At 42.9% G+C, this 27,403-nt stretch overlaps 1 protein-coding gene and 1 long non-coding RNA gene across 5 annotated transcripts in view; one reads left to right on the top strand and one right to left on the bottom strand.

Annotated features, from left to right (window-relative positions):
* The window catches only part of LOC131276320 (uncharacterized), a 37,207-nt gene extending 29,092 nt beyond the window's left edge, over window positions 1–8,115 (bottom strand). For all 3 annotated transcript variants that reach the window (XR_011647605.1, XR_009183816.2, XR_011647606.1), the window contains exon 1: window positions 7,978–8,115. This is a non-coding gene — a long non-coding RNA (uncharacterized lncRNA). The remainder of the gene's footprint in view (window positions 1–7,977) is intronic.
* On the top strand, window positions 7,762–27,361 carry MED17 (mediator complex subunit 17). Of its 2 annotated transcripts, none has more exons than XM_004475532.4 (12): window positions 7,762–8,137; window positions 10,117–10,283; window positions 13,097–13,316; window positions 15,136–15,272; window positions 15,367–15,451; window positions 15,821–15,973; window positions 16,771–16,901; window positions 17,738–17,922; window positions 20,467–20,604; window positions 23,555–23,672; window positions 25,662–25,821; window positions 26,916–27,361. In XM_004475532.4, the coding sequence occupies exons 1-12, from the start codon at window positions 7,888–7,890 to the stop codon at window positions 27,125–27,127; spliced, it is 1,956 nt and encodes a 651-aa protein (XP_004475589.2). In that variant the 5' UTR covers window positions 7,762–7,887; the 3' UTR covers window positions 27,128–27,361. The 2 variants fall into 2 exon arrangements, with proteins under 2 accessions (XP_004475589.2, XP_058145339.1); XM_058289356.2 differs by lacking the exon at window positions 7,762–8,137 and adding an exon at window positions 9,309–9,378.
* The last annotated feature ends 42 nt before the right edge of the window (window positions 27,362–27,403 follow it).

Genomic DNA, 27,403 nt, shown 5'->3' on the forward strand with positions numbered 1-27,403 from the left:
CAACTAGATAGGTTAGTCATGACTACTCCGTGGTTTGGATTGCCAGTTAGAAGCAGTTTGTACTTTACTATTTGGAAGAAGAGAGGGAAGGGAAACAGTATTGAAATACAATTTTGAAGTGAGGCTTTTACTAAACCTAACTTTTGCTCTCCCTGAAAGATAAAACTAGGGTCTTCTACTGATTGTATTGGTTGGAATTTTCCTCATTGTTCTTCTGTAATAATAATTAGCAAAAAATAAACTCTAAAGCTATCAACATGAAGCACTAGGAGCTCTTTAGTACTAAGCACATAAAATCTTCAAAAAATATATTTTGATTATCTACTTTGGATGTCTCTTATAACATTTCCTGGGTGTATAAAGTCCTAAATATTATTATTTTTTACACACCTTATAAAGTTTTATTGAGATGTATTCATATAACATATGGTCTATCCAAAATATACTTCAGTGGCTTTTAATATAATCACAGTGTTGTATGTTCACCACCAAAAATTTTTTACAGTTTCATTACTTCAAAAAGAAAACTGCCACACCTCTTAGCAGTCACCTCTCGGTCCTTCTATCCTTCCCAAACCCTACATAGCACTAATCTAATTACACCTTTATAAATTGATTTATATTTGCATTTTATATAAATGGTATCATACAATATGTGGTACTTTCTGTCTGGTTTCTTTCAATGAGTATAAAGGGTTTTGGGTTTTTTTTTGCCTGATATTAACATCTCGTAACATTAACATACCTTTGTTCAATTAAAAAAATGTCTTTGATCTATTTATCTTTAAATAAAAAGGTTTTTAAAGAAGTCTAATATATGCAATATTACCCATATCCATAGTTCACATGAGGGTTTACTATGCTTTCCAGTTCCATGTTACATTTTTTAGCTATCCTTCTAGAAATATGCATGACCTTAGAATTTCCCTTTCAACCACTGCCATACCCATATAATAGCATGGCTAGTTACAAACAAATAATAATAAACAAAAGCAGACAAATAAACAGGAAAATTCTTTACTGCTCACTCTGTGTCCCCTGCTGTACATAGCTGCTATCTCTGGCTATTCTTGCACATTTATTTAATAAGCACCAAGTTTTATAGAACCATTTCATTACTCCAAAAAGTAAAACTCCACACCTCTTAGCATGCCTTCCCCAGCCCTACACAATCTAATTTCATCTATATAAATTTATTTTTTAATTTCTCTCCCCTTCCACGTCCCTCTCCCCCCAATTGTCTGCTCTATTTGCTGCATGTTCTTCTGTGTCCGCCTGTATTCTTGTCAGTGGCACCGGGAATCCATGTCTCTTTTTATTGCATCATTTTGCTGTGTCAGCTCTCCGTGTGTGTGCGGCCCCATTCCTGGGGAGGCTGTACTTCTTTCGCGCGGGGCGGCTCTCCTTACAGGGCTCACTCATTGCACATGGGGCTCCCCTATGCAGGGCGCACATCAGCACTGTGCATGGGCCAGCTTATCACACGGGTCAAGGAGGCCTGGGGTTTGAACCCTGGACCTCCCATGTGGTAGGCGGATGCTCTATCCGTTGGGCCAAATCCACTTTCCTATATAAATTTATTATATTTACATTTCCTATAGTGGAATCATACAATATGTTACACAATGTAGTTCATAGAAGCTCAGTCATACAGTATTTGTCCTTTTGTGTCTGGCTTGCTACACTCAATATCCTCTAGGTTCATCCATGCTGTCATATGTTTTACCTTCATTTCTTCCATAATATTCCATTGTATGAATGCACCACAGTTTGTTAATCCATTCTTCGGTTGAGGGACACCTGGGTTTCCACCTTTTGGCAATTGAGAATAACACTGCTATGAACATTGGTATGCAGATGTCTGTGTCACTGCTCTCAGTTCATCTGGGTACATATCTAGTAGTGGTATTTTCGGGTCACGTGGCAAGCCTATATTCAACTTCTTTAGAGCTGCCAAACAGTTCTCCACAGTGGCTGTACCATTCTGCATTCCCACCAACAGTGAATAAGTGTTCTTATCTCCACATCCTTTCTATCACTTGTAGTTCTGTGTCTTAATAGTATCCATTTTGATAGGTGTGAAATGTTATCTCATTGTAGTTTTTATTTGCATTTCCCTAATCATTAGTGATCCTGAACATTTTTTTCATGTGTATTTTTGGCATTTGTATTTCATCTTTGAACAAACAACTATTCAAGTCTTTTGCCCATCTTTTAATTGGGTAGTGTGGCAGTTTGAAATTGTATATGTACTCCCAAAAGAGATATTATGTTATAAACTGGTCTGTTTCTCTGGGTGTGATATCCTTTGACTGTGTTAAAGTCAGAGGCTTTATGTTTACTTGATTAAATCAAGATTAGGGCTCTGACTTGACCACATCATTAGGACATGCAATGTTGAGTCCCAATCCCCTTGGTATGCTATATAAACAGATGCTCAATCAAGAACATAGAAGCAGATATGCGAGAAAAGTGAGAAAGCTCCATAGATCCAGAAAAGGATCCTGCGGCCCCAGGAAGAGAGTTGAGCCATTTACCTGATAGTTTACAGCTGATCTTGTGGAGAGACCAGAGCATCTGAGCTTGGAAAGAAACTGGGTGAGATAGGGAGAAGCTGGATCAATAGAGTCTTAGAGGGAAGAGGAAGGCTGAGCCCTCACAGACATTGCCTGCCATCTTGCTTCAACACGTGGCAATAGACATTTGGTGAAGTATCTCTTACGGTACCTTGAGTTAGGCTCTCTAGAACCTTGTAACTGTAAGCTTTTACCCCAAATAAATTCCCTTTATAAAAGCCAACAGATTTCTGGTATTTTGCATCAGTGCCCCTTTAAGTGACTAATACTGGTAGTTTGTATTTTATTGTTGAGTTCTAGCATCTCTTTATATAGTATGGATGTTAAACCCTCACGGGACATGTGATCTCCAAATAGTCTTTCTCATTGAGTTGGCTGTCATTTCACCCTTTGGCAAAGTCCTTTGAGAGGCAAAAGTGTTTAATTTTCAGGAGGTCCCATTTATCTGTTTTCTTTTTTTTTTTTTTTTTTTTTAATATTTATTTATTTATTTAATTCCCCCCCCTCCCCTGGTTGTCTGTTCTCGGTGTCTATTTGCTGCGTCTTGTTTCTTTGTCCGCTTCTGTTGTTGTCAGCGGCATGGGAAGTGTGGGCGGCGCCATTCCTGGGCAGGCTGCACTTTCTTTTCACGCTGGGCGGCTTTTCCTCACGGGCGCACTCCTTGCGCGTGGGGCTCCCGCACGCGGGGGACACCCTTGCGTGGCACGGCACTCCTTGCGCGCATCAGCACTGCGCATGGGCAGCTCCACACGGGTCAAGGAGGCCCGGGGTTTGAACCGCGGACCTCCCATATGGTAGACGGACGCCCTAACCACTGGGCCAAAGTCCGTTTCCCTGTTTTCTTTTTTGTTGATCGTGCTTTGGGTGTAAGATCCAAGAAACCAGCACACACACAAGGTCTTGAATAGGTTTCACTATATTTTCTTCTAGTAGTTTTATGGTCTTGCCTTTTTATGTTTAGGTCTTTGATCCATTTTGAGTTGGTTCTTGTATAGGGAGTGAGAGAGGGGTTCTCTTTTATTCTCTTGGTTATAGATATCCCGCCGTTCTCCTGGCACCATTTTTTGAAGATAATATTTTGTCCTATTAACATGGACTTGGTAAGTTTGTCAAAAACCAGTTGGGGGAAGCGGCTGTGGCTCAATCAGTTGGGCTCCTGTCTCCCATATGGGAGGCCCTGGGTTCGCATCCTGGGGCCTCCTTGTGAAGGCAGGCTCGCCTGCACTCCGCGGAATGCCGCCGGCCCACAAGCTCCATGGGGAGCTGACTCAGCAAGGTGACACAACAAAAAGGGAGACAAGCAAAAACAGAAGAGTGCACAGCAAATGGACACAGAGAGCAGATAGCAAGCAAGCTGTGGAGGCGGGGATAAATAATTGAAATAAATTAAAAAAAAAAAAAAACGAGTTGGGAGCGGATGTGGCTCCAGTGGTTGGGTGCTCACCTCCCACATGGGAGGTCCCAGGTTTGGTTCCCTGTGTCTCCTAAAGAGAAAAAGACAAAGAGCAAACAATAAGCAAAAAGATGAGGAAGACTTCTGGCAGCAGGGAGGAACCAGTTGGGATGGAGACCAATGTAGCTCAGTGATAAGAGTAACTGCTTCCCATGCACGAGGTCCCATGTACGAGGTTCAATCCCTGGTACCTCCTAAAAAAAAAAAAGTTGGGGGAGTGAATGTAGCTTAAGTGATTGAGCACCTGCTTCCTATGTACAAGATCCAGAAGTTAATCCCTGGTACCTCCTACAAACAAATGGGAAAAAAACCTCTCATCGGGGAGCAGAGGTAGCTCTGTTGTTGAGCACCTGCTACCCATGTATGAGGTCCTGGTTTTAATCCCTAATACCTCCTTAAAAAAAATCCAGTCGGCCATAGAGGTGAGGGTTTATTTCTGGACTATTCTGTTCCACTGATCAATGTGTCTATCTTTATGCCAATACCATGCTGAGTTTTGTTTTGTTTTGTTTTTTGAGGTGCTGGGAGCCAGAGATTGAACCCAGGACCTTGTAAGTGGGAAAGTGGCGTGCAACTACTGAATCACATTGGCTTTCCCGAGTTGGTTTCTTCATCTGTTTTGCTTGTTTTTTTTTCAGGAGGCACGAGGAACCAAACCTGGGACTTCCCATGTGGGAGACAGGAGCTCAACCACTTGAGCCACATCTGCTCCCAATACAATGCTGTTTTGACCACTGCAGAATTGTAGTATTCTTCAAGGTCAGACAGTGAAATTCCTCCCACATCACTTTTCTTTTTTAGAATGCTTTTGACTATTCAGGTGCACTTTCCCTTCCAAATGAATTTGGTAATTGCCTTTTCTAATTTCTGTAAAGTAGGCCGTTGGGATTTTGATTAGTATTGCATTGAATCTATTAATATAAGTTGGTTTGGGTAGGACTGACATCTTCACAATGTTTAGTCTTCCAATCCATGAACACAAAATGTCTTTCCATTTGTTTAAGTCTTCTTTGATTTCTTTTAGCAGTGTTTTGCAGTCTTCTGCCTATAGGTCCTATACTTCTTTGGTTAAACTGATTCCTAGATATTTCCATCTTTTTATTGCTATTGTAAATGGATTTTTTCCCCTGATTTTCTTCTCAGATTGTTCAATACTTGTGTACAGAAACATTACTGATTTTTATTCAGTAGTGAGAGTTTTACTTCCTCTTTTCCTATTTGGATGGCTTTTAGTTATTTTCTAATTGCTCTGGCTACAACTTCTAGTACAATATTGAATAACAGTGGTGAGAGTGGGCATCCTTGTCTTGTTCCTGGTCTTAGAGGGAAAGCTTTAAATTAAATTAAAAATAGGGTTTTGTAATTAAAATAATTCCATGTGGAATTATTACTCAATGAAATACTTTTCTTGGGGACCCAAGGACCACTGCTTTTTTAAAAAAAGATTATTTATTTGCCCTTCCCCTCCCCCGAGTTGTCTGCTCTCCGTGTCCATTCGCTGTGTGTTCTTCTGTGACTGCTTCTATCCTTATCAGCGGCACTGGGAATCTGCGTTTCTTTCTGCGCATCATCTTGCTGTGTCAGGTCTCCGTGTGTGCGGCGCCATTCTTAGGCAGGCTCCACTTTCTTTCATGCCAGGCAGCTCTCTTTACGGAGCGCACTCCTTGCACGTGGGGCTCCCCTACGAGGCAGGGCACTCCTTGCGTGCATCAGCACTGCACATGGGCCAGCTCCACACGGGTCAAGGAGGCCCGGGGTTTGAACCATGGACCTCCCATGTGGTAGGCGGACGCCCTAACCATCGGGCCAGGTCCGCTTCCCAAGGACCACTGCTTTTTAATCTTCTAATGGTTATTTTTTCTTAATCAATTTCCCTTGATCCCCCAAATCCAAACCTCTACTGGTTCCTCCATAGTTCTTTTGTTTCTTAAAGATTTATTTTATTTATTTCTCTCCCCTTTCCCCTGTTGTCTGCTCTCTGTGTCCATTTGCTGTGTGTTCTTCTGCGTCCACTTTGCATTATCCAGCAGCACTGGGAACTGCGTCTCTTTTTTTTGTTGTTGCATCATCTTGCTGCGTAAGCTCTCCATGTGTGTCGTGCCACTCCTGGGTGGGCTGTGCTTTTTTCATGTGGGGCGGCTCTCCTTGTGTGGCACACTCCTTGCATGTGGGGCACCCCTACGCGGGGGCGCCCCTGCATGGCATGGCACTCCTTGCGTGCCGCAGCACTGTGCGTGGGCCAGCTCACCACCTCGGTCAAGAGGCCCTGGGTATTGAACCCTGGACCATCCATATGGTAGGCTTATGCTCTATCAGTTAAGCCACGTCCACTTACCCCTCTATAGTTCTTGACTATACCTTCCACAACCCACACCCAAAGTCACTGTTCTCATTTGTAATAAACCCCAGCTGTTTCTTCTGCCCTTTCTTTCTTTTCCCATTTCTAATCCATATTACAGATTAATCTTCCTAAAACTTAGCTCTGGTCAAAATCACTGCCAAGGTAAAAACCTTCCATGGCTTCTGAGGACCTAGAAACATTTTAGTTTAGAATTTAAGTTCCTCCATAATCTAGTCCCAAACGGTTTTCCCAACATTGCTTATCATTCTCATCATGCACCTGCTCAGTATCCCACCTTTCCCCCTATTATCATGCATCAAAAAAGCTTACATCTAGGCAACCAGATTTTGCATACCATCAAAATCCTGTAATACTTTGTAGCACTTACCATGAGTATCACGATTACCATGAATTAGCAGTGTAATTTTTAAAGCTTATTTCTCCCCCAAGACTGTACGATTCTTGATGGCAGGCACCATGTGTGCTCTGTCTTCTTTCACTAGCACCTTGCACAGTGCCTGACTTTTCCTAGAAGCCCAATTTTTTTTTTACCGGAATGAATCAATAAATTTTATCTTCCTTGAGCAGGCCAAATAAGCACTGTCAAGTTTCTGCTGCTCATTTGAGTTTTAGAGTCAGAAAATACCCTTTTCCTTTGTGAACACCTTTTTCGGTGTTTTTTTTTAAATTTTTTAATATTAGCCTTTACTGAATATTCATCCATTCATTCTTTCAGCAGCAGCAACAACAAAATATATGTAGAACATGCTGAAATTCTGGGGTTTACAACTTACAGGGAAGCCAGATGAGTAATTACACAATACAGCTATACGCAGTAATAAGCACAACAAACTGCTTTCCTCCTACTACGCCCCGTATTAATTTAGACTTAGGTCTTCAGACTGAGGTGTAAGCCCCCAAATCTCAGCACTGTCCGAGGGGCTCTCACTGCTAAGGTCTAGGGACCCACTCGTTTCTTTAAATTCAGGGTGTCCCATGGGGGGACGTCTCGACGTCCTAGTCCTGGATCTCCGTCCCCGCTGCCCTGCGCGGCCCCGCTGGCCGGAACCTGCGCTCTCCCCCGCCCCCCGCTGGCCGGAACCTGCGCTCTCCCCCGCCCCCTGCTGGCCGGAACCTGCGCTCTCCCCCGCCCCCTGCTGGCCGGAACCTGCGCTCTCCCCCGCCCCCTGCTGGCCGGAACCTGCGCTCTCCCCCGCCCCCTGCTGGCCGGAACCTGCGCTCTCCCCCGCCCCCCGCTGGCCGGAACCTGCGCTCTCCGCCCCCCCCTGGCCGGAACCTGCGCTCTCCCCCGCCCCCTGCTGGCCGGAACCTGCGCTCTCCGCCCCCGGGAGCGCGCGCAGAGGCCGCGCCTGCGCAGTGCTCCGAGACGCCGGGGACGCAGCGCTGCCTCCTGGGAAGGCCGCTGGCCTCCGCCGCTTCCCGAGGGCCGGCGCGGCCCGGTGGCTCCGGTCCCGACCCCGGCCCGCCCCGGCCCCGGCCCCGGCCCCGCCGCCAGCATGTCCGGGGCGCGCGCCGTGCGGATCAGCATCGAGTCGGCCTGCGAGAAGCAGGTGCAGGAGGTGGGCCTGGATGGCACCGAGACGTACCTGCAGCCGCTGTCCATGTCGCAGAACCTGGCGCGCCTGGCGCAGCGCATCGACTTCAGCCAGGGCTCCGGCTCCGAGGAGGAGGAGGCGGCGGCGGCCGAGGGCGACGCGCAGGACTGGGCGGGCGCGGGGCCCGGCGCCGACCGCGACGACGAGGAAGGTGAGGCCGCCGCGCGCTGCTCCTGCGCGCTCGCCCGTGCGTGGGCGCCGGGCCCGTCGCGCGGGAAGGTCCAGGCCGCGCGCTTCTGCCCGCGCGCGCTCGTGGTGGCGCCGGGGTCAGGCCGCGCGCCCGCGCCGTCCACGCCGGCCACGCGGTCCACGCCGTCCACGCCGTCCACGCCGTCCACGCGGTCCACGCCGGCCGCACCGGCCGAGGCGGGGAGGCGTTGACCGGAGGCGGGACGAGGCCGGCGGGCGGGCCGGGGCCTCGGGCCTGTGCTGCGGGCAGCGGGAAGCTTTCGGAGGGTTCGGGTTGAGTCAGAGATGGTTTTATCTTTAAAAGATTACTTCGGATGCGATGTCGTAAATGAATTATAGAGAAAACAAAACCGGAAAGAGGGAGGTTAGGAGGCATTTATAGAAACAATGTGATTTCTAATTTCTCTTTATTGTCAGGGATAAAATATGTTCACAATACGCGATTTATTTATGCAGCGGACCCTGCATAAATAAGACATTTAAAGATAACATTTGAAGCCAGTGGTGTTAGGACAATTAGGGATCCATTTAGGGGGAAAGTGGTAAATATTACTCATATCTCACAAAAATTAATTTCACCAAGTTGGGTATGCCAAATGAAGAGAATAAAACAAAAATATTGGAAGAAATATTAGAAGAGTAATTATCTTTGAGAGAGTAGGAGAGATCTAAAGCAAGACAGGAAATAGAAGTTAAAAGGAATGTATTGATTTTGTCAACTAAAAAAATAATAAGAAAAGATACCATAAATAAAAAGATAAATGGCAGACTGGGAAAAGTATTTGCAACACATGACACCCAACTACCATTCAGAGAGTTCCTTCAAACTTAAAACTACATCTCAATGGAAAAAATGGCCACAGATGTAAACAGTGAACTCACAGAGTAGGGACTTAAGAAGCTGATACATGTAAAATATGCTCAGTCTCTCTAATAGAAAGATACATAAAATTAGCATAAATTTAAAAGATTCTTCATATTCAGTGTTGGGAATATGAAATGGTAGAGCCTTTTTGGAAGACAGTTTGGCAGTTTAGTATGTATCACAATTGAAAATCTGCGTGTCTTTTGACCACTAATAGCAGGGTTAAGAGTGCGCTCAAGAGGTGAACGTTGTTGGGAGCAATGTGCATGTCCCGTAAATGAGAATGGCTAAGCTACTGTCCATTCGTGCTCCAGAGTGTCACACAGTGCTAAAAAGAAGTAAGTCGGACTGTATGTGCTGGCATGGAAGTGTCTCTAAGATGTAATACTAGGTGGGGGGAAAAACTGATAAAAAGAAACGGGAGTGTATGGACAAAGATGCACAGAAGAATGTTGGGAAATACACACACCAGCAGTTAATCCTGACCACCTCCTAGGAGGGAGAAAATTGGCGGTCGGGAATGAAGCAGAGCGTTCACTGTTTTTCTCTTTAAATAAATGATTTGAACTCCTACTGTGAGCATGTTTTAATATCTGAATGATGGCATAATAGTTTATTTTTGTAACTTCTGTGGTTTGGAAATTTCTACAATTCAAGTTTTAAAAGCTGAGGAAAATATACTTCTTTATTCCACAACAATTAAACAAACACTTAAATACACATAAAAATAAACTCTATTTCCCTCATGGAAAAAAAAGCCGAGGAAAAAAGGATCATTAAAAAGTCTTCAATAAATTTAAGAAGTTTTTTGAATGCACCTGCGATGTTGTAATGATAGATTTAACCCATGGAAATTACACGTATTTGTTTTGCCATTGTAAGAATGGTAACGTAAATGTTAAAGATTCAAGAAAGAATGGAGAGAATGGGATAAAAGAAGAGGGAGCAATTTGAAATAAAAATCATTCATTTCTTCTTTTATTACTTTTAAGCCTCTAAATGAGCTTTCTATCTTTTATTCAACGTAACTAATATTTGCTCCACCCCCCCCCCTTTTTTTCCTTTCTTTTTTTTAGGGCTGGTAAAGTTTCAGCCTTCCCTGTGGCCTTGGGACTCCGTGAGGAACAACCTGAGAAGTGCCCTGACAGAGATGTGTGTTCTCTATGACGTCCTCAGTATTGTCAGGGATAAAAAATTTATGACTCTTGACCCAGTTTCTCAAGATGCACTTCCTCCAAAACAGGTATAATAAAATGGGTGGGCTTTTTTGGTTGGTTGGTGTATTTTGCTTTTTCCAAGACTTTTCACATAAGGCTTTTCATTTCCTTTCCCCAATTTCTTTATGGCTTTTCATTTCCTTTCCCCAATTTCTTTCTCTGCTGTGCTCAGTGGGTAAGGCAAGATGTCCCCGTCCCAGCTCAATGCCTGGTTAATTTTCTAAACGTGCCAGTTTGATCAGATGAGGATGCTTGTAGCCTGTACGACGTTGCATTTTCTCCCCCAATCCTTTCCGCTCTTCCCCCTCCCCAGATTGCAGCAACAATCCCTGTGAACTGGTAACTGATCATTAAATATTGTAACACTGCATTCTTTAGAAGTTGTAGCTTTCCCCAAATGCACATAAACATGCATTATGAAAGACCCCTTTCATTTTGTTGTGAGCACAGACAACCAAGCTAGGAAAATACAGTCTCTTCTTCCAATGCTGAGGATGTGGGCCCCATGTAAGCCCTAAATAAATGCTCATTACTCAACCCCCCCCCCAAAAAAAAATTAGTGGGCTTTAATTGAATAATGGTATAATTTCATTAAGTCCCAGGACTATCTTTTAGACTGTGTGCCTGTTGTTCTCTTTCTGTTCTTGCAAAATTAAGTCCAGATTATGATTTAAAGACTAACCAGTCCAGAACCAAGGCATAAACCTGTCTCTCCTTATGTACAACATATCATTTTATTATAAAAGGCTCCCCAGTCTTAACAAGTTGTTTCAGCCTGGGTCCTTGGTCTGTAATATGTCACGGAAGAATGTGATGGTAAAATGCCTTTGAAGTCAGTGGCCCTGGGTTCAAACGCTACCTCTGCCCTCACTAGCTGTGTGGCTCTGAGCACCTTATTTTCTCTCTCTCAGCCTCAGTTTTCCCCTCTGTGATGCAGATTTATTGTCAGGACTAGAGTGTTAGCCTCCAAAGAACAGGAACCCTGCTGGTCTTGTCTGTCCATAACCTCAGTGCCAGGCAGTGTGCCTGGGGTATAGCAGAGGCTCAGTAAGTAATTATTGAGCAAATAAAATGAAACAGCACGGTTACTGCCTGTGAACCTGTTAGCCCTGTGCCTGGCACATAGCCGCTCTATAAATATTAGCTGCTATCATTGTTATACTTAGAAATGATGTTGTCAGAGTGAGACAATGAGGAGTAAGCAAAAGGAAGAGCTGCAGGGAAGCCACCCCTGAGCCAGGCCCTGAAGGGCGGTGGAGGGCGGGTGAGGAGAGCCAGCCTCGCTCCCCGCGGGTGGCACGTCAGCCCCTCTGTGCCTTTGGTTCCTCACGTGAAATGAGGGTTGGAGGCTTTAAAACTCTCCCTCAGGAGTTTGGTGAGCACTCAGCTGGACGGTGCACGGAAAGCCCTCAGCGCAGCACCTGCACCCAGTGCGTCTTCAGGAAGCGCTGTGCGGCTGTTATTCCAGGCAGGGGAGTCCTTGAGAGCAGCCCCAGGGATGGCTTTCCTGCCCATTTTCCGAGCTGTTCCAGGGCAGCCCGCACCGAGTCCCTCCACCTGCTCTAGTCCACGTTACTCCCTCACGTGTTTCTCTGTTCATTAGGTTGTGAGCCTGATAGTGATGTTAACAGCAGCTAGTACTTGCAGAAGAGCTGTATGCCAAGCACTGTTCAAGACCATTACGTATATATATATTTTTTTAAAGATTTATTTTAAATCTTTAAATACGTAAAGACCATTACGTATATTAACTCAGTCCTTAAAACAACCCTTATTTTTACAGTTGAGAGATTAAATAACCTGACCTTAATTTAATGACATAGCTAAAATAGAGCAAGGGTGGCCTTCATCCTTTAATTATCAAAGTTTTACCTTTTAAATTTTTAAAAATGCCTGGTTAGAGAAGTTAGAAAGGTCAAATTTGGAGGCCATTAAAAGACTGGTAGAATTGTTGAGATTTGATGAACAATGTATTCAATTTTTGAACATTGGGAAGTGAAAGGGAAGCAGGAGAGGGATGGATTGGTAAAGAAATAGCCTGAATTAGGGAGGCGACTTGGGAGATCCCAGGAAAACAGGGTAGAACCGTGACTGAGCTAGTGGCACAGAGAGGAAGTGATGAATGTAGAAAACCACGTGCAGATAAAATTAAATGAGTATAATGGCATGATAATTTCTAATCTGAAAATCTAGAGTATCGTGCTGGCAGACACCTTAGAGTTCACCGAGTCTTCTTCCTTCCTTTTAGAGAGACAAGACTGAGGTGGGGAAGATTCGTGTTGCTTTCAGGTTGTTGTAACGCTGGCTGTTAGAGAGCCGGGACTAGATAGAGTTCTAGCCCCTCAGGCGTAGCCCATGGCTGTTTTCACTGTTGCATACTATTTTCCAGTGAGTTTCCAGGAACTTCTTGAAATTAGTGTCTCAGACATGATTAGAAGAGTATTAACATTTTTATGAAACACATAATTTTGTCTCTTGGAGCCAGAAAACTTTTTAAAAAATTAAACAGGGCTTTTGGAAGTGTGTTCTGTTTAATGAAATAAGCAGATTAGTGGTGATTGTGAGTATCTACATATACGTAATACATAGATTTTGAGTTCTGGTCAGGGGTGTGGGAAGGCGGGAGGTCAGGGCAGCCTCACAGTCCACTGCGGGCGGACTTCAACAAGAAACGGTGCGACACTAGCTTTAAAAAACCATGTTGTTAATGTACGCTTTTATCCCCTTCTTGTTAATGTTTAAATTTTCTTTGAGTTGGTATTTTATTGTCGAGAAAATTAGTAATTTTAAAGTCATTTTTAAAAAATCCGTAACTATGCTTTTGTCTTGTTTTCGGTAGAATCCTCAGACGTTGCAGTTGATGTCTAAAAAGAAGTCACTTGCTGGAGCAGCACAAATCCTACTGAAAGGAGCAGAAAGATTGACTAAATCAGTTACTGAAAACCAAGAAAATAAGCTACAAAGAGACTTCAACTCTGAACTTTTGAGATTAAGGCAACACTGGAAACTTAGAAAAGTTGGAGATAAAATTCTTGGTGATCTGAGTTACAGAAGTGCAGGTACAGATAATGGTTTTAAAAAAAACTTCTATGTGTTTTGTGGGAATATATGCAAGACTGATTATAATATTGCGTATTTTTCTATAATATATCCTCAGTTACATGTTAGATTTGGAAATGTTAATTTCTGTACACATAAGCCTGAAGGAATTAAAATCACTTTTCTCACAGCCATATGTAAATAGTCTAGATTCAATTTTAAAACTTTTCAATTGATTCAAATTGAAAACCTAAATATACCTAAGGTACATTTAGCAGAAAGTTCAGAGATAGGATTTATGTGCGAACACGTCTGGAGCTGTAATAGCCATTTTGTTCAGAAATAGGAGGTGGGACTAGAATCCTCAACCAGGGTGTGTAATCCTTAGAAACTGGGAATAGAATAAAGAGTGATAGGAACTACTTTTACCTTTCCTTGTTATTTTCTTTTTCTCTCCTTTAGCCTGCTAAACTGTGTTCACTTCCTGGCTGAAGTAAGAGGGTACGGAGAACACTGTGCCTTCCTTCTTCACATTTAACCAAAGCTGTGCATTAGCTTAAGCCGTCCATTTTGTTGGATTATTATCAGTTTGATGATCTTGAAGTGGTGTCTTAGTTGAGCTTTTAATTCTTTGTTGTTGAGCTGTGGTAGCAGGTTTCTCAAGATAATGAAAGGAATGTCTTGTAAGTTGCTGAGTACTGCTCAGAGGAGCTATAAATTAACAGTTTAGGAGGTCACAGTCCATGGGGTAAAAACCTTGAATGCCAAAGAATGGAAAAGAGCCATGGCACGATCATTGAGCTGACAACTGTGGAGCAACGCGAGCTCAGCCTGGAGTCAAGAGTGCCTGAATCAGGCGCCTCTGAGTCCCTTTACCTTCTCTGTACTCTTGGCATTTAGCTTTTGTCTTCTCAATTGTAAAAGGAAGTCAAGAGTACTTCCTGGTAGATAGTAAGGATTAAATGAGATAGTGCATGTGAAAGTACTTTGAAACTTAGCTTCGGAAGTTGGCATCTTCTAAAAGGGAGTCAGTTGCTAGAGCAAGCTCTCATCCTAAAGTCAAAGCAAGGTAAATTGAGGTGGTGAGGTCAAATACCGGAGACGCGAACTGCCTTAGCGTTGACATGAAGTAGGGAATTTTGACTGCTGAAGGTAAAATTCCATTGCAAATATGAATTTAAGATGGTATAGCCTCTCCTATATTTTAATAGATGATCTGTGGGCAGTGGTTTCTGGCTCTGCACATTTAAGTTCTGTCCAGCAGGTAATTAGGACAGTCACTCATGGTTAGAATAGGGTTCTGTTAAATCTTCCCTCACTATAAAATTTAACATTTATACATTTAGCCACCCATTCACATAACTCAGTGGCTTGGAGCAATTTACCCAAACTTCTGAACTATACAGAAACATATCACATAAAAAGCTTGGAACTGGTTGAAAAGAAAATGATGCGTGTACTATCCTTTTGTTTTTCTGTTCCTGGACTCAGAACACTTCACGCAACTTACGACAAAGGCTGAGCTCCAGAGGTAATTAATACCTGAGCTTTAAGTCTGAGAAGGTGTTTTCTAGAAGTAGATCCATTTTATCAAAATTCCTGTTGCATCATATTTTGATGATACTGTTAGACTAAGGAGCATTATTTTTTAGGTGAAGAGCTCTTTTCCTCTGCCTCTTCCATTTACTAACAACTTCTCCCCCGTTTTCTGTAACATACGTTTCTGGTGGAACTTAATTTAGGTTAATCGATGTGTCTGTAAAGTGTTGTTATGTGCTTAATAAATGTATGCTAAATTGAGGTAACGTTTTTATTTTTCTGTTTTTAATACTCGATTAGGGTCTCTCTTTCCCCATCATGGGACATTTGAAGTAATAAAGAATACAGATATTGATCTGGATAAGAAGATACCAGACGATTACTGCCCCCTCGATGTCCAGATTCCAAGTGATTTAGAGGGATCTGCATATATCAAGGTATCTGTCAAAATATTTCTCAGTAATTTCTTACTAATAGCTCAAAAGCTAATTTGCTAAACTTTTTTTTTTTTTCATGTTTTTATTGTCATAGGTTTCAATTCAAAAACAGGCTCCAGACATAGGTGATCTTGGCACAGTTAACCTCTTCAGAAGACCTTTACCCAAATCCAAACCAGGTACAGTTATGCTGTCTTCTAACTGCTGGTCTTATTTGAGCGTACATTTGGAAAGACCTGAAGATAAATATAGATAGGAAAAATAGGTGCTTTGGAGTAAGAACTGTAGGAAATATACTTTTATAGCCTTTTGAGATGCTGAAATTTGTTAATTAATGACTCAACGAATGACTGCAATTTTTTTTTTAAGATTGAACTTATTTACCAGTTTTCTCTGTGTATAAGGATGAGAATTTTATATTTTGGAAAGGATGTACTCTAATAGAGTGTTTTATGAACGTTGTTGTATGTATTCCGATCATCATTTAAGCTAGTTAATGCTCATCTATTTAGATAACTGATATATACATATATTTTTTTGTTTCTCAGGTTCACCACATTGGCAGACGAAATTAGAAGCGGCACAAAATGTTCTCTTGTGTAAAGAAATATTTGCGCAGCTCTCTCGGGAAGCTGTTCAGATTAAATCGCAGATCCCTCACATTGTGGTGAAAAACCAGATTATCTCTCAGCCCTTTCCAAGTAAGAGAGGCCGTAATATTTAGAGATTTTTAAACAGGACTTTGTGACCTGGGAAAAAGACAAGACAGTTGTGTTAGGGGATCAGTAAAAGTTGTATCTCTTGGGTTTTAGAAAAAATATGTTAAATTTTTTCACTGGCATGGCAACCCTTCAGCAATGATTGCTTTCACGTGTCTCTGCTAACATCCTTTGTGGGAGACTTCTCAGGGATCCTGTCTAAATGAAATGTCAGTCAGAAAATAGCTATGATCCTAAATTTGTGGAAATAGGATTGTAATTATATTATTCAAAGGCAGTTGAACTTACCTGGAGATCAATTTGTAATTAGCTGCTGTACATGTTTTTTATAAAAATTCTGAGGATTCTGTTCTTAGGTCTTGTCAAGGGAATGGGTTTTAGAAATGAAAAATTCCATCCTACCTCTCCTGGGAGCAGGGAAGAGTAGATAGCAACTAGCAGATAGCAGCTTTGTGTTTTAAAAATAAACTTTTGTTTTTTGTTTGTAATTCTAAAGGCAGGAAGAAACAAATTAACATTTAGCTTCTCTTCATCTGTCTTTAGCTTGCCATAGCTCAAGGGCAAGTGACACATTGTAGGCCAACAGAATTCAATTGTTAAAATACATGGTAGTTTTTATATTCATGAGCAGTCATTTTAATAATCATGAATAATTTTAATGCAGATCATGAATTCACATTCAGAATGTATCTAGTAATAGACTCTGATATACTTTATGAAGACTGTGCCATTTCATATTTTAAATTATTTGCATCTGTTGTACCTCTTTTTATAAATAGGCTTGCAGTTATCTATTTCTTTGTGCCATTCCTCAAATGATAAGAAATCCCAGAAATTTGCTACTGAGAAGCTAATTCCAGAGGACCATCTTTATGTCCTGGAACATAATTTGCACCTGCTGATCAGAGAGGTAATGAAATAAAGTTCTTCCTTACATTGTAAGCATATCCAGGGCAGAGATTATGCACAAGCTTCCTCTCTGCTGAGTCTTGATTACTTGCATAGCCACAGTATTCACTGACTGTGATTTGAACAATCCTTGTTATGTGCTGGGGCTGGGGGCAGCATACAGAGGTAATGAGAATACAGTCCCTGTTCCCACGCCTACTTTCTAGTGAGAGAAATACACAAGATGCAAGAAACATACTACATGGCACAGAGGAAGAGGCATGGATTTTGTTTGGGGCATCAGGGAAATGCCTGCCCGGAGACTGTGAGCTGGACAGTTGGGCTACTTCAGGACATACTCTACTCTCGGTCCTCCAGACCTGTTTGCAGAGTGCCAGCTGACAGTTTAGGCTAATTTCAAACTTTTCAGAAATCCCTTGAGGAGCTTCATAGGAGCATCTATTCCAGCCTCAGCCTCACCCCCACTCCCACCCCAAATTCTGTTTCAGTTGATTCCCTTGGCACCCAAGTATCTGTATTTTTAAAAAGCTCGCGTGGTTCTGATAGGCTGCCGTGTTTGGAACCCTCTAGTCTGGGGTGCAGTGGAATAACTTAATGATTGCATATGTTTTGTTGACGAGAAGTATATTATTTTAAAACGTTTAAAATAAAAATAATTTGAGAGGAACCCTTCTCTCAACAAACTCTTGTTATACATGTATCTGTGTGCCAGGATTGCCTTTACCAGTGGTTCAAGTACATTGATGTTTTCCAAAGTGTGAGCTGTGCTAAGTTGAGTATTGTGTAGCATTTACTTACCATGTGGTGCTGGTCATTTAAAATGGCTGTTTTTCTTAGTTTCATAAACAGACCTTGAGTTCCGTCACGATGCCTCATCCAGCAAGTGCACCTTTTGGCCACAAGAGAATGAGACTTTCAGGTCCTCAAGCTTTTGATAAAAATGAAATTAATTCATTACAGTCCAGTGAAGGGCTTCTGGAAAAAATAATTAAACAAGCAAAGCATATTTTTCTGAGGAGTAGGTAAGGATGAACAGAGTTGCTGTTTTTCTTATAACTGAAGTTCTTTTTCTTCTATTATTTACTTCATGTATTTTTCTTTTTGGATGCTTTAACCTTTCTTTTCCAGAGAGAGGAGGGGGCTGCCGTGGAAGAGCCTGTGGCCGTAGTGTCGGTGGCTGGCCTGCTGCACTGTCTCCAGAGTCTGAGCCTGGGGCTGGCGGCTGTAGCTGGGGCATCGCGGTTCCCTCAGCTGCCCGTCCTGGGCTGATTTGAGCCCTCCTTACAGTGTAACTTGGGGGGCTTTGGAAGGAACGTCCTCGCGCGCTGACCCATTTAGTCCACGCTCTGTGCGTGCGCGACAGTGTCGGCCTCGCTTGCTGGCGACGACACTGCGGACAAGCAGCAACACCGGGTTTCTGCTAAGCCAGCAAAGCGCCAGAGCTCCTTTTCTTTCTTCCATACACATTGCTTAAATGGAAATTGGCATGTTTGGCCACAAGTGTATCTTTTTCAGATGTGCTCTATTTTATTATTGGAACTTGGTGAATAGGTCTGTTTTTACTTATTAATGACTGAGCCTAGTATTTCTGAAACTCAAGCATTTCAGGCATGGGCGCCCTGCTGTTTTATGGATATTTCCCTTTTTTTTCCCCCTATTAATATGGTCATCTATTTATCATATTAGCCCACCATCTTAGAAGGAAATATAGGTCCTTCAGCTTTTTATAAAATGAGTTAGGAAAACTTGTTAGAAGAAATAGCATGGTGCAGTGACGGAGCAAGGAATTTAAAGTGAAAGTTGTGCTTAAGCCAGGGCCTTGCCGGGCTTGGCAACTCGGGGAGGCCCTTCCTGTCTGTGGCCCTCCGTTTATTCTGTTGCTTGAGGGAACGGGAGCCTAGTCTTGGGACTGAATTAAAGTATACAGAAGTTCTTTTGTAAACAAAATATTAGATGATAGGTTAATGTTGTTACTTTCCGTTTATACATTTTAGTTATAAAAGCTGTTACTTGCGTATATTGTTAGTCTTGCAAATTTCTGATTGTCCATAAAATTAAATATTCCCTGAAGTAACTGAGGGGCTAGAATTATTAATAACTTCAGAGCATTATAAATTTCAGGCTAGTAGTTTATAAAGTATAGTTTTGGAAGCACAGAGCTTCCAAATGTTTCTTTTTTTTCTCTAGTTATAGAAATAATATTCCAGTATATAAAAAGTGTGATGAAGATAAAAATATATTATCATGGCAGAAACTACTACTATTAATATGCTAATCTATTTTGATGCATGTTACAGTGGGTGGTTTCTTTTGTTTTGTTTTAAACAAATCTGGGATCATGCAGTTTATATCCTGCCTTCATCATATAACATATTGCGAACTATTTTTATCTTTTATTAAAAGCCTTTTGAAAATATTTTAATAGCTATGTAATATCCTATTACGTGAATATTCCATGAATTCTTAAAACCAATTCTTAAATGCTAGATTTTTTTTCATTTCCAGCTTGTTGATGTATGTAGTGCTGAGACGAACATTCTCATATACATACCTCTCTGCTGTAGGAAATTCAAAGATACAGGAAACCAAATTGAGGATAAAGGAAAAAAAGTTAAAAATGGATTGAAAAAACCAGTACGAGGACAGAAGTGTTGTAAAAAAGGGAATCCTAAACCAGTGTCTGTAAAACCCCTTGTCCCCAGTGACTGTGCTCATTTCTTTTCATTTTCTTTCAGGCTTTTCTGTCACTTTCCATTGAAGTGCTAGAGTCAGATCATTAGAAACTGAAGGCCTGCAATAGTTTGTTAATTTAGGTGATTAATGTTTTGGTTCAAAGCGTGGCTGCTGATAAGCACCTATAAGATGAAAAGGCAAGATGACTAGCTCTGGGGTAGACTTCCGGGTTTTGTACCCGGCTTAGAGTGTGTGACCTCAGGCAAGTTACTTAACATTGCTGAACTTCTTTTTTCCTCTTCTGGAAAATGCAAATAGTAATATTACCTATCTCAGAGTTAGTAAGAGTAAATGATATAATTCATGAAAGCACTTACTACAGTCTTTGGCACATAATGAACCCTTGATAAATCTTCTCATTTGTATTTATCATATTTGCCATCTTTGGAGTATAAGGTTTTAATTGTGTAAAAGGTCTCTCTAGCGTCTCCTGGACATGATTATGATTCCATTACAATAATGGATCTCAGTAATTACATCTCAGAAGTATATCCCAAGTCATGTTACCAAGGCTCAAGGATTGACATTTATGAAAGATTTGTATCTTCCACCCTGGAAGATAAGCTCTCCTGAGTGAGAGATGAGGGTTGGAGTTGAAAGGTAAAAACCTGCCATGAATTTTTGTGTGAGCGTGAGTCAGTGCATTAGAGCAGCTCGAAAGAGGTTCTCCCACTACATCTGACTTTTCTTTAAGTCTTTGCTTTTCAATGGTGCTGTTTTCTAAAAATAGCCACCTGGTTTTCAAATCTTCATAAACTTGATTAATGATTATAATTCTATCGTTTTAGATGGTGACTGAAACAATTTTTAAAATTCTTTTCTTTATTTACAAGAACTGCTGCAACCATTGACAGCTTAGCAAGTCGCATTGAGGATCCTCAGATACAGGCCCACTGGTCAAATATTAATGATGTTTATGAATCTAGTGTGAAAGTTTTGATCACATCCCAAGGTTATGAACAAATATGCAAGTAAGTGTCAAATATAAAAGGTATGCATGTACATTGCCTTTTACCCGTGGATGATTGCTGAATGATTATATCAAGCTTTTGATTTTCGCTAGGGTGTCATAATATTCCAGTAACTTACGACGACTATAGAGTATTTATAAGAATCAGAGGTAAAAATATCTAAAATTGTCTGTATGAGGTAAATGTCACTTATTTGGGCTACAGTAAAAAAAAGAACCCCAGCACTGAGCAGAAAACCTCCTAGGGGAGTGGTTGTGGCTCAAGCAGTTGAGCACCTGCTTCTCACATGGGAGGTCCCGGGTTTGGTTCCCAAAACCAAAAAAAACAAGCAAACAAATACAGCAACCCGGGAGCCAATGTGGCTCGGTGGTTGAGTGCCACCTTCCCACATACGACGTCTTGGGTTCAATCGCCAGCCCCAGTACCTCCAAAAAAAAAAGCCTAACCTTGAACTCAGGGTGCTCTTAATTTCTTGCCTGAAAACGGTAAAGTTAGGTTATTTGGCCTAAGTAGGACCATTTATACTAGAACCTGAGCCCTCCCTCTGGGGTGTCTGCCCTCTGGGCTGGTGGTGATCTGGGGTCTAATGCAGGCTATCACTCAATCCAGGCCGACACTGCCTGCAGGGGAGAAATGGCTTTTGTCCCCACAGTTCATAGAGATGCAGTGACCTGATCTGTGTTCACAAAGCACGTTTGAATATAGTTGGCTAGTAGCTATGAGAATGTTTTTGAGCCTCTCTGAAATTCATGGAATGTAGGCGAGTCCCCTTCCCCAAGTCAATCTGAGAAAGTCACTAACACGTTTATCAGGGTCTGCGATGTTGCTGGTTTTTCAAGCATCAGTCACTTTATTTCAGACAGACCTAACCAGTGTCTGTGGTTTTTAGTAAGCAAAACACATCTCAAAACACAAAATTACCACTTTTAGGAATAGAGTTAAATTACATACATATTGCTGTTCTCTAATGTGAAGGTGTTAATTCACTATGTTTTTTAGATGAAAAAGTACATGAACATGGTAAAAAAAAAAAAAAATCAAATATAAAAAACAAAAGCTTCCACAATGGAAAGAAAATAAGTCTTTAAATTTCCAGGAAAAAACAGTGGACCATAGAATTTTCTTCCCCTATCTATACCTAAAGAAATGATAAAGTCATTGGGGCCAGTTGGCAGGGGGTTTGGGAAGTGGGTGGTGAGTATAGATGAGGTAAGTTTGGCTTGATTGTTCGGTTCTTAAGGTCAGGGGATTATATGAACTGGAGGTTTGTACTTAAAATTTTCCATAATAAAAAGTTGAGAGAGGTAGTACAAAGGAAAAGGAAAAGAAAATATCAGCATTTAATTGTTTACATTTAGAAATAAGCCCAAACAACTATGGGAATTGTAGTTACAGGACCCTGTGTAAATGTTATAAACTTGTGTGATGAAAGGTTAGTGATGACAAAGCCTTGAATTGAGGGATGGGGTGGTAGAAGGAGGTGGTGGAAGCCCTTTCCCTCATCTCTGACAGCTGGGATCAACTGCTGCTATTTAGAAAGTACGGTCTTTCTCAGAAGCCCCCCCACCCAAGCAGTCACTTAACAGTTTCTTTTATGTCCCTCTTATGTCTTTCTGTGCAGTTACTAGCATGGATCTCCTAGTTCTACCTGCCTCTTTTATACACTATTTTGTGTGCTTTTTTTAAAAAAACTGAGATACAATTCACATAACATAAAATTTACATTAAAAGTGTACAGTTTTGTCACCCCAGTAAGAAACACCACACCCATTAGCAGTCAGTCCCAAGTGTGCATTTCATTCATTATATTATATTGGTGAATAAGTTTCCTGTCAGTACATATAGATTTACCCTATTCTTTTAAACAGTCTGAGAGTGTTTCATTGTAGATACTGAGGCTTTTTATCAGCCTTTGTTGGTGAACCTTGATTTGGGTACCAGTAAAAGGACCATGCACCTGCGTGCACGTGTCTGTAGGATAAAGTCTGCAAGTGGGATTTCTGGGTCAGAGGATAAGGACGGTTAAAATGTTGCTGGATGTTACCAGATGGCTCTTCAGAGTGGTTCATGAGTACGTTTCCACCCACAGTGATAAGAATTCCTGTTCCCTCACCCTTGTTTAAAAAAAGAATTAAAAAAAAATTGTTTAGGTTTGTAAGTATTTTTCTTTAAGTCTGAGTTTTGTAAGATGGAATATGGAAGGTTTAATCCATCAGAATTACAGTTCTGTGTAGACAGTTGCTGGTGTTTACGTTGTCTGGTTAGAAATGTGCTTCCTTCAAGTGTGGATGGAGGCAGTGCTTTTTTTCCTGCCTTTTTCCATTTTTCCTCTGGACTACTTGATTTGGGGGTTTTGAGTTTCTTGTAAGGACATGCTAGAAGCCCACAGGTGGATTGGGAAGAGGCAGTTTGCCTCTTCTGTTATGAGCGTGGGGTGTACACATTCTGGCGTGTTCGCTGATTGTTTCAGGAGGAGGGGTGCACCTTGCCTCTCTCCACATGATGACCTGGCCTCGGGTTAACTCTAGCCCTGGGCCCCTGGTATCTGATAAGGAAAGACCCCTGCACCCCATGCTGGCTGCGTCTGGACTGAGGGGCGTTGAGTGCTTTGTGGGGGCCCTGGGGACCAAGCCTCGGGGTTGTTGAAGCGCCCTCGGCCCCCTCTGGGATGCGGTTCCCACTCCTGCCCCCCGCAGTGGCAGCGGGCGGCCCTGGCACCGTGCAAGGCCTGCCGTGGGGGAGCAGGCGGCGCCTTCCTGCTGGTGGCGGGTTCCTGCTGATGCGGTGTGGCCTGCAGCCATCCTGCTCGCCCGCTGGTGTCGCTGAACCCAGGAGGTCCCCACCGCAAGCCCCGGAGTAGAGTAAAAGTGGAGGGTACGGTTCAGTGCCTGCGCACTGTGCCAGATACTTGAGCGCCTCTGATTTTTCGTGTGCGTGTGTGTCTGTGAAGGTCCATTCAGCTTCAGCTGAACATCGGGGTCGAGCAGATCCGAGTCGTGCACAGGGATGGAAGAGTAATCACACTGTCGCATCAGGAGCAGGAGCTGCAGGACTTGCTTCTGTCGCAGGTGAGGTGCAGCCCAGCGCCGGTCTAGAGCCCCGTCCTCTCATCACCACCTTGTGCGTTAGTGTTCTGAACTAAAGCTAGCTAAGTGAAGTTAAGGGATTTCGATAACTATATTAATATGAGGAAAAGTCCGTTTTGTTAGAATGTGACAAAGTGGGGGAAGGAACAAGGGGTGCTCGACTGAGCCGGGTCGTCTTGTTGGGTCGCCTTCAGCAAAGGTGGGCAGGTGCTTGGCTGTGCTGGAATCAGTCCCTCACAGCAGGGGTTTGGGGCCAGCCTGCTTGGGCTGAGGGTCGGCTCCCTGTTTCTTCATGACTTTTGAACTCGTTTTCATCAGGTAGCTCTGGGTACCTATCTTCAGATGCCAGCACGTTAGCTTTCATCTTCTGTCGCTCCTTCTAGCCCTCCCCTCACCGACACAGAGGAGGCCACACAACAGTGGCCGAGCGGGGGCCTGCCCTCCGGTGGCTCCACCAGCCAGCTTTCCACGTCGGCGTGCGAGTTCTCTTGGCAGTGTGGGTACATCCCCGTCTGCTTAACACTTCACACAACGTAACAGTTCACCCCCAAGTACTTGAGCACGTTCTCCCACGGATCTCAAACCATTGTCACATCAGAGAAAATTCACAGCAATTCTTTCTGTAGAGAAGCCTTTAACCTCACTTCGTACAATATTAGATTGTATTTAAGAGGAAGAAAGTTTTTTCCTGACATTTTATTTTAATTTCTAGTGCACATTTTGTAACCTGCTGGTTAATTGAAAGTGTGGATAAACTGTTCTAGGCTTATTTCCACCTAGTTTGTATTTAAGATGACAGACCAGTTCTGATACGAGCAAATTTTTTTTTTCCTCATGTTTGCCCAGGTTTTCATCCCCTCCAGGATCACATGGGAGTAGAGAATTGTTAAACCAAGGAAACTAAAGAAAGGGGGATCAGATACAAAATTATAATGGCCATTCTCCATAACAACAAATGGAATATTTTAATCTTAAACCCTAAAAAAGAACTCCTCAAATTAAGGGGCAATGTAGAAAATGCACTGGACTAGGTGTTAGGTGACGTGGGTTTTAGTTCTTGCTCTGCCACAAACTTGTGTGGGCAAATTTCTGGACTTTCTTTCCTCATCTGTTACATAGAGCAGTATTTTTCCTGCCTTCATGGAATTTTGATAACCCAGTGAGACACTGAATCTTGAGAAAACAGTTGGTTTTTGAAATGGTAGTGTTGCAAGATAGAATTTTTTTCCATGAAAATTTTAAAAAATTACTGGTGCTCACCACGCCAGAAGCAGCAATCCTTTACTTCTTTGTAAAGGATTTCCTTCTTCGGTGCCACGTAAATAAAATGTGTGTGTGAGGTGTGGCAGCTCAGGCTTTGGTTGATTCATCTGACATGGCCTTGCCCAGCTAAGCATGTTGGAGGGATATTGGGCATCTGGAGAGCCAGGCTTGGAAGCGGACGGCGAGAACCAGCAGGGGAGCCGCTCTGCCTGCCCCCGCAGGACGCGCCCCAGGGCCCGCGTGTCCGGCACTAGTGGGCAGAGCAACGTGCTCAGAAGGCCGGTTCCAGGAGTGTTTGCCGAGCTGTCGACCAGTGCGTGTGCAGTGACCTGCTGCGAGGAGCCTCTGGGTGCTTCGCCCTCAGGCCGGGCGGGGGCTCCAGGAGCCCTCGAGAGCAGAGCCACGTGGAGAGGCCACGGCCTTTTGTCAGGGAATAGGCAGCGCCCTCCCGCCTGAACCTACCCTGTGGCTGAGGGCAAAGAGGCCGCCCAGTGGCCACGAGCAGCACGTGGGCTGCTCCAAGCGCCCGGGGCTGTCCGGGGCCTGCGCTGGGCAGGGCTGTTTTAGCGGCTGCCTCTCCCCCGGGAGTGACTAATCCCAAGGAGGGTCCCCAGTGCTCGGCAGGGAAACCCCCGGCAGCCCACGGGCACGGCGGGCAGGTGCCATCAACGTCCGCGTGGACTGCTGACCGCCCCTCTCCACCCGCAGATGTCCCAGCACCAGGTGCACGCCGTCCAGCAGCTGGCCAAGGTCATGGGGTGGCAGGTCCTGAGCTTCAGCAGCCACGTGGGCCTGGGGCCTGTGGAGAGCATCGGCAACGCCTCCGCCATCACGGTGGCCTCTCCCAACGGGGACTATGCCGTCGCAGGTACCGCCGCACGCGGCCCCTGGGGCTCTGCAGCCTGCTGAGGTCCACCTCCCCGTAGTGGACTGATGGGCACTGTGCTCATGACAGCTGCGACTCAGCCAAGCCTGTGAATGTCCTGCTTGGCAACACATTTTCTTAGGAGACAGTCTGAAAACTGCCAGCAGCATTGTAGCGGCTGCCATTCCAAACCCTTAATTGGTTAAAGATAGTTAACTTTAGAAATGCACTGCTACGGGGATCAGCAGAGCACAAGTGGCTGACTGCCTGCTTCCCATGCACGAGGCCCCGAGTTTGATCCGTGGTCCTACCTGAAAACAAAACAACAAACGGGAGAAACAACTCTCATTGGGGAGCAGATGTAGCCCGGTGGTTGAGGGCCTGCTTCCCATTAGGAGGTCCTGGGTTCAATCCCCAGTACCTCCTAAAAAATGTATAACAAATATGGAAAGAATAACTGATCTTAAAGTTGCTAAAGAGATGGAACAGTGAAGAAAGTTCCTTTATTAAGCACCTACTATGAGTCAGACATTTTAATAGGTACTTTCATATATATTATCTGGTTTAAATTTATATTTGTAGGGCTTAAGACTTTAGTATGATGTTCTTTTCTAAATAATTTAAATATATTGAAAGAGTGTTGGTTAGGAATTTTTCCCTGCAGGATCACAACTTTTGAATCTGCAGGGTTGATAACTAACTCATTAGATTATCAAATTATCAAATTAATGCATTAAAAAAAGGGATATTTTAAAATTTATCTTGCCTACTTTTTATAGTACAGACAGTAATTCGTAAGTATTTATCCTTTCTTGGTAAATTAGTAAATCCTTGCATATTGAATTTAAAAAGTACTTTCATTTTTTATTTTTTTAGGAGGTATTGGGGATCGAACCTGGGCCCTCTTACATGGGAAGCAGTTGCTCAACTACTGAGCTATATCTGCTCCCCTTGAAAAGCACTTTTAAAACAAGAATTTTTAAGTTGGAAGACAGGCAAGATTTTTGTGCTCGTGGTAGAATGAAGTTGTGGAACTTACCTTTGCTTTTTTCTAGTTTGGAAAATGAATGAATTGATATTTTGGTTTTGCTTCACAGTTCGTAATGGCCCTGAAAGTGGCAGCAAGGTCTTGGTTCAGTTTCCCCGTAACCAGTGCAAAGACCTTCCAAAAAGCGATGTTTTACAAGATAGCAAGTGGAATCATCTTCGTGGACCCTTCAGAGAGGTGCAGTGGAATAAAATGGAAGGGCGAAACTTTGTTTATAAAATGGAGCTGCTAATGTCTGCACTTAGCCCCTGTCTACTATGATTTTTTCCAGAGCATTAAACTTTGACTTGAGATATTTGTGCCATCAACTATAAGCACAAGGAAGAGAAATATTCTAAAGGAGTATTGCTTTTAAAAAAATAATTGGCAAATGTTTGCCTAACATTTCGAAACCTTTCACTTTGTAAGTGACAAGTGCTTTGAAATACAGATGTTTATATATATAGTGTTGAATGGTATAGAAAATAGAAAATAATAGTTTTTTTGTTCATTTAACTTGGAAATGTTATGACTTTGCTTTTTTAAAAATACTTGTTC

The sequence above is a fragment of the Dasypus novemcinctus genome, chromosome 27, assembly GCF_030445035.2.
Source record: "Dasypus novemcinctus isolate mDasNov1 chromosome 27, mDasNov1.1.hap2, whole genome shotgun sequence".
Taxonomy (NCBI): Eukaryota; Metazoa; Chordata; class Mammalia; order Cingulata; family Dasypodidae; genus Dasypus; species Dasypus novemcinctus.